This window comes from Myotis davidii, unplaced genomic scaffold, assembly GCF_000327345.1.
Source record: "Myotis davidii unplaced genomic scaffold, ASM32734v1 scaffold469, whole genome shotgun sequence".
Classification (NCBI taxonomy): domain Eukaryota; kingdom Metazoa; phylum Chordata; class Mammalia; order Chiroptera; family Vespertilionidae; genus Myotis; species Myotis davidii.
Genome location: NW_006299722.1, coordinates 173,633 through 188,278, shown reverse-complemented (window position 1 = coordinate 188,278; position 14,646 = coordinate 173,633). Strand labels below are relative to the sequence as shown.

At 38.5% G+C, this 14,646-nt stretch overlaps 1 protein-coding gene across 1 annotated transcript in view; it reads right to left on the bottom strand.

Annotated features, from left to right (window-relative positions):
• The window catches only part of LOC102768212 (complement receptor type 1-like), a gene marked incomplete at its 3' end in the record, with an annotated part of 135,542 nt that overhangs the window by 105,851 nt on the left and 15,045 nt on the right, over positions 1–14,646 (bottom strand). Inside the window, exons 11-24 of the mRNA XM_015571895.1 lie at positions 14,591–14,625; positions 14,233–14,409; positions 14,063–14,153; positions 13,696–13,772; positions 12,371–12,896; positions 12,176–12,195; positions 12,026–12,110; positions 11,585–11,667; positions 10,671–11,063; positions 9,420–9,605; positions 8,207–8,395; positions 7,574–7,597; positions 6,267–6,342; positions 3,193–3,283 (exon numbers count right to left, since the gene is read on the bottom strand). Of these exons, the coding sequence (XP_015427381.1) occupies positions 3,193–3,283; positions 6,267–6,342; positions 7,574–7,597; positions 8,207–8,395; positions 9,420–9,605; positions 10,671–11,063; positions 11,585–11,667; positions 12,026–12,110; positions 12,176–12,195; positions 12,371–12,896; positions 13,696–13,772; positions 14,063–14,153; positions 14,233–14,409; positions 14,591–14,625 (2,053 nt within the window). The remainder of the gene's footprint in view (positions 1–3,192; positions 3,284–6,266; positions 6,343–7,573; positions 7,598–8,206; positions 8,396–9,419; positions 9,606–10,670; positions 11,064–11,584; positions 11,668–12,025; positions 12,111–12,175; positions 12,196–12,370; positions 12,897–13,695; positions 13,773–14,062; positions 14,154–14,232; positions 14,410–14,590; positions 14,626–14,646) is intronic.

Sequence of the window (14,646 nt, the reverse complement as noted above, 5' to 3'; positions counted from 1 at the left end):
AACGCATACAATGAATGATCTATCTAGCCTGAAAAAGATAGCACATTCTGGCACATGTTGCAATAGGGATGGACCCTGAGGACAATGTGCTAAGTGAAATACACGTGTCACAAAAGGAAAATACTGTATGGTTCCACCTATATGAAGCACCTAAATTAGTTAAATTCACAGGAACAAAAAGTAAATGGTGGTTTCCAGGGACTGGAGGAAAGGGGGAAATGTAAAGTTTTTGTCTAAAGGAAATAGCATTTAATTTTTATAACACAGAAAAGTTCTAGAGATCTATTGCACAACGATGTAAACATACTTAACACTTCTGAACTGTACACTTTAAAAAAGGATTCTGATGAAAAATTTTGTTATATACTTTTTACCACAATTCATCAAAAGATGCAAAACAGCGTATATAGTCTGAGAGGAGATGGGAGAGTAATTTTTGGTAGCCAGTGAGCAGGATTTTATTTTCCCAATAGATTAAATGCTGGAACAGAGACAATCAACAGCTGGCTTTAGAGAATGGCCAGAGAGAAGAGTGTGGTGATATGGGGGGAAGCTGATCGTTGGACAAATGTAAGAGAAATTCTTGAAGACGAGGGAATTAAATTTGTGATTTAAGACTTTGGCCAAAAAAAACAAGGTGGTGGTACCTAGAATGCATGTTAAATTACAAACTCTAAAACCCTGACTATGTCTGTATTCAGGAATTCATTGAATCCAGAAAAATATCATATAAGGCACATTTTTTAAAGATAAAATTTATTTTAATAACAAGTGTATATACTATTAAATGACATTTTATAAGCAGCTAGAGCTTCTGATAAAACTGCCTATGAAACACCCAAAGTGTAAATTGTATACCAAAATGTTACAATTAAAACTTGACTCTCTTAACTTAAAAAAAATTTGTGCAAATGCGAATTACTGAGTGATTGAGGAAAGGCAAATAAACCAATAAATTCTGCCAAAAAAAACCCCCCAATAACCAAAGGCAATATATTGTGAGAAAAATTCAAGCCAAGTGAAGAAGTGAAATATTTAATCATATTCGAGAAGAAAACTACTATTATAGTAAACTTCCCAACAAAGTTATGCGACTCGTAACCACAGGAAATGCTTCATACATTGCTTAATTAAAACCACACTATAACCAAAAGAATATGGTAACTGAGAATGCTGATTATAAAAAAGGAAGAGTCCGCATATAAAAACAGTTCACTTTAGTGACTTCCTAGGAAAGGTGACTCCTCAGAGCTACTAGTATGTAACCGCTGATAGCCAAAGCCTGGCTCCAGGCACATCACAGGCGAGGCTTCAGAAAGTCCTTGAAGAGCAGGTGGCAGTGACACTGGGCTCCCAACTTTCTCAACAGGCAACCGTTCCTTGTGCTGCTCGAGAAATAGTGCAAATAGGAAGTTATAGCTTAAGACGTCATTTCGGTGATGTGGCGCCCATACAGATAGGCTTGCTGATATTCAAATGATTTCTTTCCAACCCGTGTTCAGCTGCATTCCAAGCAAGGAGGCACACTGAAATAAGAGTTCCTGGTTAGGAGGCAGCATGAATAGCATTGGTTTGAGTCAAAGTTTAAATAATGGGAATGTTAACATTTTCTGTACAGACCAATTATAAGTGCTAGAACCAATAAAGCATCAAGCCATAGTCGCATCCTCATTCATTCACACATTCACTAACAGATACTGATGTAATAGCTTTACTTTGGGTCCCCACAGGTTTGGATTTAGAGATCACTCTGGCCTCCCCTGTTCTCCTCAACCACATTCTTCTGACTCACCACCAGCAAATAAACGTTTCTTGCTCCACTGCCACAGCAGTTTTTCTGTATCTTGCTTATCCTATATAATAAAAGGCTAATATGCAAATAGACCGAACAGTGGAACGACCGGTCACTATGATGCGCACTGACCACCAGAGGGCAGACGCTCAATGCAAGAGCTGCCCCCTGGTGGTCAGTGCGCTTCCACAGGGGGAGTGCTGCTCAGGCAGAAGCCGGGCTCAGGGCTGGTGAATGCAGAGGCAGTGACAGGAGCCCTTCCCGCCTCCAAGGCAGCACTAAGGTTATCTGACTGCCAGCTTAGGCCGGCTCCCTGTGAGACATCCCCCGAGGGCTCCCGAACTGTAAGAGGGAACTGGCTGGGCTGAGGGGACCTCCCACCACCACCACAGTGCACAAATTTTGTGCATCAGGCCTCTAGTGGTATATATTCTTATGTGTGTCTTATTTTTTATTTTACTATAAAAGTTCCAAGAGATCAGAGGTGGTTTCTTTATTTTATAGATTATGTAGGATAAAGCCGTTTGAAGTCAGATTTGAGCTTGAATGCTACCTTTGTCAACGAATGACCCAAATCTAATTTAAAACGGTCAGCAAATCCTCCTATCACTGTACTAAAAATGTATGTATGCAGAATCTGACCTCTTCCCACCAGCTTGGTGGTAGCCACTCACAGCATAAGCCTGGATAATTGTGATGGAGTCCTCAGTGATTCCCTATTTTCTGCCCTTGGTGTCTTACACTCTGTTCTTAACATAGCAGTTAAGGTGACCATTAGCTTTTCCGCTTAACCATTCCAATGGTTCCCAGATTAGAATGAACACCAAGTTCATTCAATGACCTAGCATACTCCACATGATGGATCGTCTCCCCCTCCTCCCCTTCCCTCTCTAATTTCATCTCTGCCACTTCTCCCTTGGCCAGCCATAGTGGGCCATACTGGCCACTGCATGCACACCACACCTTATGATCTTTGCACTTGCTGTTCTTTCTTCATGCGCTGTTCTCCCCCCACTTGGCTGGCTCCTTACTTCACTCCAATCTTTACTCAAATGCCATTTTCTTAGTGAAGTCTTCCCTTCCAACTACCCCGCCCTCCCTATCCCCTTTCCTGCTTTATTTGTGTTCATAATACTTTACTTCCATCTTCTTATTTATAGTATTCTTAATCACTTTGTTACTTAAGTATTTGTTGAATGGATAAATGAATAAAAGATAACAGGAATATTAATTGGCAACATGATCTAATTATGTGAATTTCTATGCAAGATTTAAAAACTGCAACAGAACAGTCAATACTTTGCACTGTGCTTATTGATGAGTAGACTTTGAATACCATTTTGACATAGAAATTAAGAAAACAATTTATTTTCATTAAATACCTGCTTATTTTCTGGTTAGCTTGCTGGGTTGTATGGATCAATAGAATATACTTCTCGTGTTTCTAAGCGAAGATCTCCTTCTGTAGGGCTTTTGTTTGTATAATAATTGCTAAATGGAAGAAGGAAGAAAAAAGTAAAATCTTTACTCATTGGCTGTGATTACTACAAAGATGTAACAGTTGTTTTCTTTCCATAATTCCCAACACATGATAAGTACTTTTCATGGATAAGTACTTTTCATCATACATTGTCCTAAGTAACCAATGTAATAATCACTAAAATCCCCAATTTTGGAAAAGGCCATAAAAATAAACGACGTGCTAGGTTGCCAAGTGCCCCGGTCAGAAGGTGACATTACACAGCTTTACTTTTGATCCAGGACTTCAATGACTAATAACTATGACCAACCGTCTTGGGGGGGAGGGGGAGGGGGAAATCAAAGATTTTTTTTTTTTTTTTTTTAGGACATCATCATAGATTTACCTTTTGGCGACATAATCTCCAAATCTAATTTAAAAGGAAAATTTTATATTTGATGTTTAATACATAGTCATATACCACTGAAAGCATTACATGATTTTAAGTGGGTATTTTTATTTTTCCTCTTTGAAAGCACATATACGTTGCTGTGCTTCTAAAACCACTTTGCTGACATTAGGAAAGGACAAGAAAATGTCACTATTCTACCACGTAGAACTCTGAAATAAAGTATTACAAAATTGCTGGGAAACAAAGATTACTTCTAGGGTTACAGCATTCCCCTAAGTACCATATTTTAGAGGTCAGATTACAGGAAGATACATTAAGAATGTTATAAAATGGTAATTTTAGGTCAATTTAACATTTAGATTTTATGAAAATATGTTAGATGCCTAAAAAGAATAGTTTCTCCTTCAACTGTTTAGATGGCTTTTATAAATATTTAATTTTGTTACAAGACATCCACTGTAAAATTATTCATCTCATTTGCAAAAAGTACTTAAGGCAGGTGAAATGACTGTATCAACTATAAAAAAATAAATTGAATTTGGTTAGAAAATGGAAATAAAATAAGAAGGTGATGCTTAGAAATTTGGTTTAATATAAACATTTGGTTCCTATCAGTGGAGGCACTTAAATAATAGTGTGTGTTGTAATCATGTTAATAAACTTCATAATCATCATGAACATAATTATTTCAGGTTGTAGCATTCCCAAAGGTTGCATATTCTCCTACACATGCTATGTCTTGATAGGAAATTTAGGAAGGAGCATGAAGGAAAGAGATAGAGACCACATTCTCTACTTATTTAAATGTGTAATTATTCTTGGCTAAAATTATCTTCTAACTTCCTGCGAGGAAAGGCATGCAAATGACACCCCTCTGTTGTTTTTTTGTTTGTTTTTTCTTTTGAGACCTTTTTCTCCCTTGAATTGTGGGAAACAACTGTTTCCTAACTTTCCTCCTACTTCTGACTGCTCCGTCCCCTCCTGCCTCTTAAGCATTACTGTTCTGGGATTGGTTTTCATCCTATTTTTACCTTTTAAGGGTTTTTTTTTGGCGCCAAGGCTTCCATGGTGATGTAAGCGTCACCTATCTGAATTCAGGCCCCTCTCTTGAGTCCTACATCGCAAGTGCCACAAAGTGGCAAAGTCAGCACGGAGCCAGTCATCTTTCCCCACAAACCTGCCCTTTCCCTCTTTTGGTGAAACACTGGGACCTCAAGTGACCTCCACTTGGCTCATTCTCTGTGCCCCCTTCTCCCTCCTTTCCACACGACACTCAGTCCTGGAAATCCTAGGCTCTCAACCGTGAAGATGCGTCCTGCACCTGCTCCATCCTCTGGACCCCTGCCACTGCTGCTTCGGCTGATGGCCCAACCCTGCCCCTTCTCTTAAAAATGTGAATCTGAACATATTTTTCTCTTGCTTCAGTTCCTATAGAATAAACCCTAACTCCTCGTTATGGCCTGAAGGCTTCTGATGATCTAGCTCCTGACCACCTTCTTAGATTCCCCAAATGTCTGTTAAGTGGAACGTTAGTTCCATGAGTTGTTAAATGCATTATATGAGAGAGAGAGAGAGAGAGAGAGAGAGAGAGAGAGAGAGAGAGAGAGAAAGGAAAAAAAAAGAGAGTTGTGTAGTCCAATTAGTTTAGGGAACATTGGTTTAAAAAACACGCAACTGGCTTCTTTATTGTCGGACTTTACAGAAAAGATGCCAATTTCTCACAAATTAATCTATAGACTTAAATGCAATCACAACATGTCTGTTTTTAGAAATTACAAATGATCTAAAATCATCTGAAAGAACAAAAAAAAAGTGATAGTGAGGGAATTCCTGCCCTACCAAATATTATAAGAGTAGAAAGCCATACTTATAAATACAAAGTGATTTTAATAAAATAGCTCAATGAAGGAGAAAAGGAGCCCAGAAACACAAAATATGCAAATATATTAATAATTTGATATTTGATCAAGTTAGGACAAACTTTCTGGAAAGTCATTTGGCAATATTTATTATGCATCTTAAAACATCATACATTTATCCCTAGAAATTCTAGAAATCTATGCTCTGGAAATAAGTACATGTATGTGAAAAGGTTTATTAAAGGTGTTCATATCTTTATTATCAAGATAAATGTGGAAGCAACCGAAAATTACCACAGTCATACATGAAACAGAACAATAATCTATTATATAATTAAAAGGAAAGCATGATTTCAAGACACAAAAATATGTACATACGCAAAATGAAAAAAAAATTAAGGCAGGAGATTATAATGTCAAAATCTCAATTTTAAAAGAAAAAAAGAATGTAAGAAAAAGATCAGATGGGATATACCAAAATACCTGCATTTGTTTCCACTAGGCTTTTTGAATTTCTGCTTTCTAGAATTTTTGTGATGAGTCATCTGAATGATGACTCATGATTTAAATTCTCGCCTGATATCATTTAAGATCTGCCAGGTAGGGCTTCCGTGTGTTGCAGAAAAGCCACATTCCAGTTCTCACATTGCTGTACTCCTTTCAGGTAACTTGTGCTTCCACGTTTAGTTTCAGGCAAGAAGCTGAAACCTTCGTGAACTTTGGCCAAGCAGGCATTGAACTTACCGTTTTCTGTGTCTGGGTATCAGGTATAAGGTGACAGCAGTCAAGAAGAGAAGAAATAGCAAACCTACAGAAAAGCCTAGAAAATAAAACAGCAATTATCGAATACCAGAAAACTGTGACCTATATCATTTAGAAGTGATTGTGGGGCCTAGCCCTAGTGGAGGGGAATATGATATGTTACTTTTATACTCATTCTTTCTGAGCCATGTAAATGTTGGATTCCTAAATAATGATACGTGAGCTTAAGGTTTTTCTGATTCAATCTAGTCCACATTTAGTCTAAAGAACCAAGCATTTTTTAAAATATATATTTTATTGATTTTTTTACAGAGGAAGGGAGAGGGATAGAGAGTTAGAAGCATCGATGAGAGAGAAACATCGATCAGCTGCCTTCTGCATACCCCCCACTGGGGATGTGCTGGCAACCAAGGTACATGCCCTTGGCTGGAATCGAACCTGGGACCCTTCAGTCTGCAGGCCGACACTCTATCCACCGAGCCAAACCGGTTAGGGCAGCACCAAGCATTTGACAACATGGTCCCAGTCAAGCTCTGTGGAGCTTTTCTGTTCCTTTCAGTTTTAGTAGTAATAGTCCAGTCACTGGGGTAAAATTAGGGGCTCAGAAGAGCAGGATCCCACAATTGTGTATAACATCTGACTGTCAGTTGTGAAATCGTTTTTCTACTGTAAAATAAGCCAGTCTATTCTGACAATGCCAAATCATGCTAAGGACTAAGAGTTAATGGAAACTAAACTTTCAACTTAAAAACTGAGAATAGCTGGCTGTTCTAATTATTTATACAACTCTACCCAAAAGTGACCGTTTGTAATGTGAAGGGCACGTTACAAATTCCATAAACACCAAAAAAGGTAAATTTCTTATGAGTTAAAGAAAAAAAATTAGTAATACTCAGGCAGGATACAAGACCTCACATTTTATATAAATTTTTATAAAATATCATTTGATCAAATTCATGAAAACAGATACTACCCTCTAAAGTATTTAGGTGTAAAGGGTCTCAATCTCAAATTGTTTTGCAATGATAATAATAATGTGTTGGATGTACGTAGGTAGAGAGATATAAATGGATTAAAGCAAATGTAGCAAAATATAAACAGTTGGTAAATATCGTTAAATTATATATCGGAGCTTTTATTACAATATTATTGTAACTTTTCTTTCAGTTTGAGATTATTTCAAAGTATAAAGTTAAAAACAAAATAATGACCTAAAACTGTTCAAAGTTTTTAAAAGTTTATTTTAAAAAGATCATTAGAACATTCTTTAAGTAATTAAGAGAACTTACCACCAACAAGAGGAGTGAGTGAGCCTAAAAAGAAGCCAAATCATGAACATATTAGTCTAGTTGCATGATTCAATGAAGTCCAAAGACCCATGGCAATGTCTGAAGTTAGCATTCTCTCAAAGTTACCACTCCTATCTCTCTAATTCCATTAAAAAATATTAATTGGAACCTTAAGTCTACCCACTCTTCTTTCATTTTTTATATAACAACTCATTGGACTTTAAAAATATTTTCACTTTAATTAAGTTGGAGTAGTTCACCAAATAAAAAACCAATATGCTCAGTGTAACCAGGGATTTCTTGGGTTAGAAAGCAAATATTAAGTGTTATAACTGGTTTGTAAACATATTTTTTGAGGCCCCTGTCAAATTGTTAAGCACTGATAAACCAAGATATACAAAATGTGATGTTAGCTTTGCACCTTTTAAGTTAGTGTTCCTCTACTTTCTTTCTTTACTTCCTTCATCCTTAGAAAGTTCTGCTTCTTCTAGATTAGACAACCTACTTCAAATCTAACATATCACCGGTTACAGGCCTATGTCAATTTAAAATCCAGGAGTCCTCCATACTGAGGCATACCCCTTCCTGTCTTTCTCTAGTGAGACAAATATCAGCAAAGTCCCTTGTACTTACCTTGTGATTTGCAAACAGCCAGGGGAGGGTTCCATCCGTGATCCTCCAGGCACTGGCTCTGGGGACTGCCTTCCAGGGTATATCCCTCTTCACACTCCAAATTAACAACTGCTCCGTGCTGGTACTTTTTCCCAGACTCCAGCCCCTTCTGGATTCCATTCATATACTCTGGGGAGCTACAGTTTACCTCTGAAATGAAAGGAATCTCATTTACCCATGAGGTAGACACTGCTCTTCATGGAAAGTTCTATGAAATCATTAACTGAGTTAATTCTCAGTAAAGAAAGCTTCCTTGAAATAACAAAATGATAACCTAGGTAGAGTCTTTCAGTGTCAGCCATCTATTTCAATAACCTCTAGGTAACTTAAGCCTGATTGTTGTCCTTCCTTTTGCTTTAGTTTCTAACTAATAGCTGGTTAATGTTAATGACTTGTTAGGGCTAAATGAGTACAAATTCTAAATTACTGTTTTATCAGTACCGACTCTTACTCTCCAATTCTTCATACACGTACATACTTCCTCTTTCTTCTTTCATCTCTTCAGGGTAGGGGTCAGTACTGTGAGATTTTGGAGATGAATCCTGACTCTAGGACTTCCTAATGTGTGACCTTGGAAAAGTTATAAATCTCTTCATTCTACTGAGACTTCATCTCTAATATGGGAATAATAATGGCACCACCTTCATATAGTTCTCAAAAAGGTTAAATGACAATGCACTCAAAATGCAGTGCAGAGTATCAGACAGACAGCAAAAAGTGCTCAACAAATATTACATATTAACTCAATTCTCATATTCCATATGCTTAATGAAACATAAAAAATATACCCATAATCAATCCTACCGTCACTCAAAGGAAATACATTGAAAAACTCATTGTGCTTTTTCATTAGTATTTTGCCAGATGCATACTTAAAATAACTACAATCACAGTGTAACTTCAATCTACACTTTGGTTGTTTAATTTATATAAGCATTTCAATTTTCTATATTTAAATGACTTCATAAGTGATCCCTCAACAGAGACTACACTCTAAGTCACTTTTCTTATTCTGTGGTATTTAGATCAACTGCCTGTATTAATCCAAGGAAATACATCTAATTAAATTATCTAACTGAGGCATTTATTTGGTGACTTTAAGTTGAAAGTACCTAATGCATATATTTATTTGGGACAAATCTGAGTTAAATAAACAAATAAGTAAATAATGCACCTTTACAAAAAGGGGCAGGGTGGCTCCAGGTGCCCTCGTGTGTGCAAATAAGGAGTGCCTCTCCCACCAGCAGGTAGCCTTCGTCACAGCGGTACATGATTGACATTCCAGGAGAAAATCGAGCTCTCTCACCACCAGTATGATTCCCATTGGACACCTTAAGTGGAGGTTGACATCCTACGAAGGCTTAAATACCAATAAAAAAGGGTCTTTAATTTAGTACAGAGGAACACATAGCCAACACTATCTGTGAGGGATGGCCATATAGGAAGAATGCAGGCAACAAGCCAACCAATTGGTATCTAGTAATACCCATTCCACACAAACCCAGCAGTACTGGCCAGAGATTTCCACTGCCTACATATGGGGTATATGACCTGAAGAAATATGTCAAAAGTAAGATAATGAAACCTCAATGGTTGCAGCCCACAATTGTACTCTATCAGCCAATAATATTCTTTCATTTTCCTTTTAAATAGCAGAAAACTTGTGCTCTAAGGGTCACACAAGTAGCCATGGAGTCAAGCCACCAGATATGACGAAGGGGAAAGAACGTGCCCTTCTACAAATGACAGCCAAAGCCCAATTCAAACAACTGTTGCCTTGCAGGAAAGCAGAGGGGGCCCTCAGTGAATCACAGGTTCAACATTGATCTTGGGGTTGGATATGGGTTTCACTTAAAGAGAGACTACTGTGTTGGCCAAAGAGAACAGTTCTGGTGAGTTGAATTCAGTTCTTGGGTCATTAATTGCCAGTCCCTGTTGTACATGGTCACCTAGTCACTGACAGGAATATAACTGATGAATGATAACTAAAATGACAAGAAAGACAATTCACTGGGTCTGAAGGCCAGCTTCATGCCTCCGAACACCAAAAGTTCTCTTTCCAACTGGTATTATAGCCTTAAATATAAAATTATCAAGCGATATTACTGCCAACATTTACCCCCCAAAATGATAAGTGAATTTTTATTATTCTAATTTAAGAAAAATAATAAATTTTGTAGAAGCCATCACTTTGGAAGTTAACCATAATCCTTTCATGTACTTTTGCTCAACTGACTTAGTAAGGAATGGGGGAGTGGGGGAAAGGGGGAGAATTCACTGAGAGGATAAGGCAGGTATCTTGGAAAACACTTTCATTGTTTTAACATTTACATCTTTTTCTTTAGCTCAAATGGCAAATACAGATTCAAAAAACATTTCCTTATTCTAAGCAACATCCCATAGTTAACTTCTTAAAATAACTTACCCTTTTTGATACACGTTGGTACACCTGGCACCCATTTGTTACTGGTATGGCACGTAATCAAGTCACTGCCATTCATGATGAAACCCTGGTTGCAGGCAACGTATACAATGTCATTGTGGGAATATGACGAACGAGTTTTATTCAGCGTGTATCCATGTTTGACTTCTGGGTTAGGGCAGTGGGCCACAGGAGGAGGTTTTAAGCACCGCGGGGGAGGTCCACTCCAAGATCCACGTCCTTCAGAATCACTTATGCATCGTAGGTTTCTCTCTCCCACAAGAGAGAATCCTTGGTCACATTCATAAGAGATTTCAATTCCATATAGAAAGCGTTCTGCCCTCACACCTGTGTGCCTCCCGTTGTCAATCACTGGTGGAGCTGGACAGTAAATAGCTGCAGAAGAGATTCGGGAAATGCTGCTTCAGCTACTGTACCAAGGCGGACAGTCATCATTCGGGTGCAAATGTGACTGCATGTATGACACTTAATGATACAATTATTTAGCTTTACAACCTGCATTGTTCTCATCAAAACAGCTTTATTAACATTTCTGATTGTATGAGTAATACATATTCACCCCCCCAAATTTTAAAAATACAATAAAGTAATAAGAAATACAACTATATTAATACAAACTAGAAATATGACTACATATTTATACAGTCTATAAATACAACTATATATATACATATACACACATTATATATAATTAGCAGATATATGCCAAATATATAGTTCCTACTTGACAACTTTACTTGTCAATGACAACGCTGACTAAACTGTGAAAGATATTTCTTACTTCAGCTACACTGAGATAGAACACAGATAGTTGAAGTAGTTATAAGCTACTTCTTACGTGGCCTGCCGTGTCTAACCCCCAACCACCTCACTTATAACTTTAATTTTTCTCTTACCTTCACAAAGTGGAATCCTTTGGAACCAAACCCGAGTCTCAGCATCTTCACACTTCTGATAAGTATGTCCAGTCAGCTGGTACCTAGAGAGAGATTATCATCCATTCTTTCTTTTCCCCAATATCACGTCTCTGAAACCTCACCTCCTCATACCACAAATACAGAGGAACTCCTACATAAGAACTTCAGTGCAGAGGAATGAAAACCCTTGACCCTCCCAGGAAGCAGACTTTTTTAGAAGAGAGTTGCTCACAGCAAAGCTATTTCCATGTCAAAAAGGAACTAACAAGTCAGAGATGCTACTTAGGCTTTCGGAACCTCATAGTCTCTGTGAGTGTGGCAGTGAGGAGCCGCAAAAAAAGTCACCAAGACAAGCTGAGGGTGCAACTAATGCACTAAACCAAGTGGGGACCCTCTCTGGATGGGCCATCTCATACTCACCCGTCTTGACAGGATGTATTAAACAGAACCACATGCGCATCAGCTGGAACCTCGTGAACATCTCCTCCCGCAGGTGGCCGGCAGTCTGAAGGAAAAACTTCCCACATAAATACCAACAAAAGAACTTATACTCAAGAACATTCACAGTACAGCATTTGACAACAGATAATCTTAAACATCTTAGCCAACGATCATAAAGCTCTAATTCATTACTGAATGTTGTCTGCTTGTTTGAAAGAACTAGACTTCTTTAAACAGGTCTTCCCAGTATCTACCTTGAATATATTCTGGATACAAGAGACATTCACACAAGGAACATATACAACACACATAGAACATGGTTACAGATCAAAGAAGTAGGATAGTAATCTGTGCCCCATTGACTTTCTCCATGAGTGTAGTTTTGGGTGGGAGATGAGAATAGTAAGTAAATACCTTATTTTCCCCCCATTGGGCTGTTTACCTTTCTCACAAACGGGTATTGCAGGATCCCAGGTGTCATTGGCTTTGCAACGAATCTGACTGCTGCCCTTCAAAGTAAACCCATCAACACACTTGACTGTCACACTGTCGTTGTAGACATATGGGGCTTCCTTGCCCGATATCTGGTATCCATTTTCAATGTAGACATGTGAGCACTGAACAGCAGGGAGGGAAAGTTTACAGAGAGGAGCAGGGCCACTCCAGATGCCCCTCTCCTGACCATCTTTTGTACAACGGATGGTGCTCTCCCCGATGAGTTTGAATTCTACTCCTTTCTCTGGCCCAGGGTTACAGGAATAAGTGACGGTGGTTCCATATGGAAAGTCTTCTGAGGAACTCCCTGTGTGTGCCCCATTGTCGATACCAGGGGGCGGTGGGCAGGTGATTTCTGGAGAGATGAGAAGTGACCATATCATTCTGTTTCAGTTTTAAACACCAAAGAAGAGAAAGGAAGTTGGCTATGAATCTGTTGTTATCAAATTTCCTGGAGGATATGGGTGAGTTTTGATGATATGAGTTATATCAAAGCTCACAAGTGAACATGAACATCAATATCATATAGTGAGGGAGTAAAGGCCAGTAGTAAATTATTAATTAAAACAAGAATTCTTTTTTAAATAAACAATAGATGAATAAAAGGTACAGGGGCATAGAATTAAGCCTTTTTGTTTTTGAGTTTCATCCTTGTGCAGAGGTTATTTGATAGTTGAGCCAAAAATACTTATTGTTGATTGAGTACCTACTTATTGACACACAGTTTTATCATTTAAAAAGTAGAGATAATACCATGTAGGTAAAATAACTTTAAAGTCTGTAATCTTATGCTTAATTTTTAGGTGAGGGGATAGAATTTCAAAGAAGTTACATAAATCACGCAAGATCATATGAAGCCATAGATACAGACTAAATACAGCTTTTTTCTCCCTAAACTACAGCTTACCCCAAATTAAACATGGTGGCTCATATACTCGCTGCTTTCATCACCTTATACACTTAAATTACAAAAGAGCATCAGTGGCAGAAAACACATTTAAATTAAGTGGTTGCTATGCTGCGAAGTGGAGAGAGATGACAGTACAAAGACAGAAAAACTGTTGACAAAGTTAATGGAACAGAGGCTAATATTTCTATTCCCGCAACACAGCCTAAAAGAGAAATCTTCCAGGGCACACATAGGTGCCACTCACCTATACAAAGACGATTCTCCATATACCAAGGAATGGTGCCTCGACACAGCTGGTAAACACTCTCACCTAACCGGGACCTAGAGATAGAGTCGTGTCATTTTGCCGTCTAGTGACCATTAAACTAAGCAAGAGCTATTGGCTCAAAAGCAGACTCACCACGTTCAGGACAAGAAGCAATAACAGAATGCAGCCAGCATCAGCTCCATCACCCTTTGCACAGGAGTAGTTCCCATACATGGAAAACTAGCAAGATTAGCGCTTCCATGGACACGGGCCAGGGAAGGGCTTTGAGGTAAACGCTTACACAGAGCTTGCAGTATGCGCTGATAAGCCAGACCCAGTTGAGGCTGAGCCAGCACTCACTCACCCTTCATCGCAAGAAGAGTTAACATCTGGTCTAATCAATTGATTCTGAGGTTTTTTGTAGAGATACTTCCCTATAGGTTCACACTCTGCCACTAAGAAGAAGAGACGAAGTTGAGGAAACAACTCAAGCAATCTCAAAACTACAAAACATCTGCATGCAAGTCCTGATACCTTTGCATTTGGGGACAGTGGGTGTCCACACCCCCTCAGAGGTACAATGTATGGATTCTTCGCCCACCAGCACAAAGCCAGGGTCACATCTGTATTTTATGGATGTCCCAGGCTCAAAGTGCATCCTGCGTCGATCTTCCTTTTGCCCATTGAGGATTTCAGGAGGGGCTTGGCACTCTAAAGGGAAGAAAAATAATTTATTGTCTAAACAACAGCAACAGGGGGAAATAGTCAAAGAAATGGGCATTAACGCTGTAATTCCTCTCTGGTGGCAGCTGTATGATGCAGAAGGTATCTTACAGCCCAGTTTGGGGTAATTTTGGGTCAGTGTTTCTCGATCTTTCCCTCTTCTTTGCACTTAGGCTGTTGCAGATTGTGTTCATGAAAGGGGCTCTTCATGAAATAAATTCACAA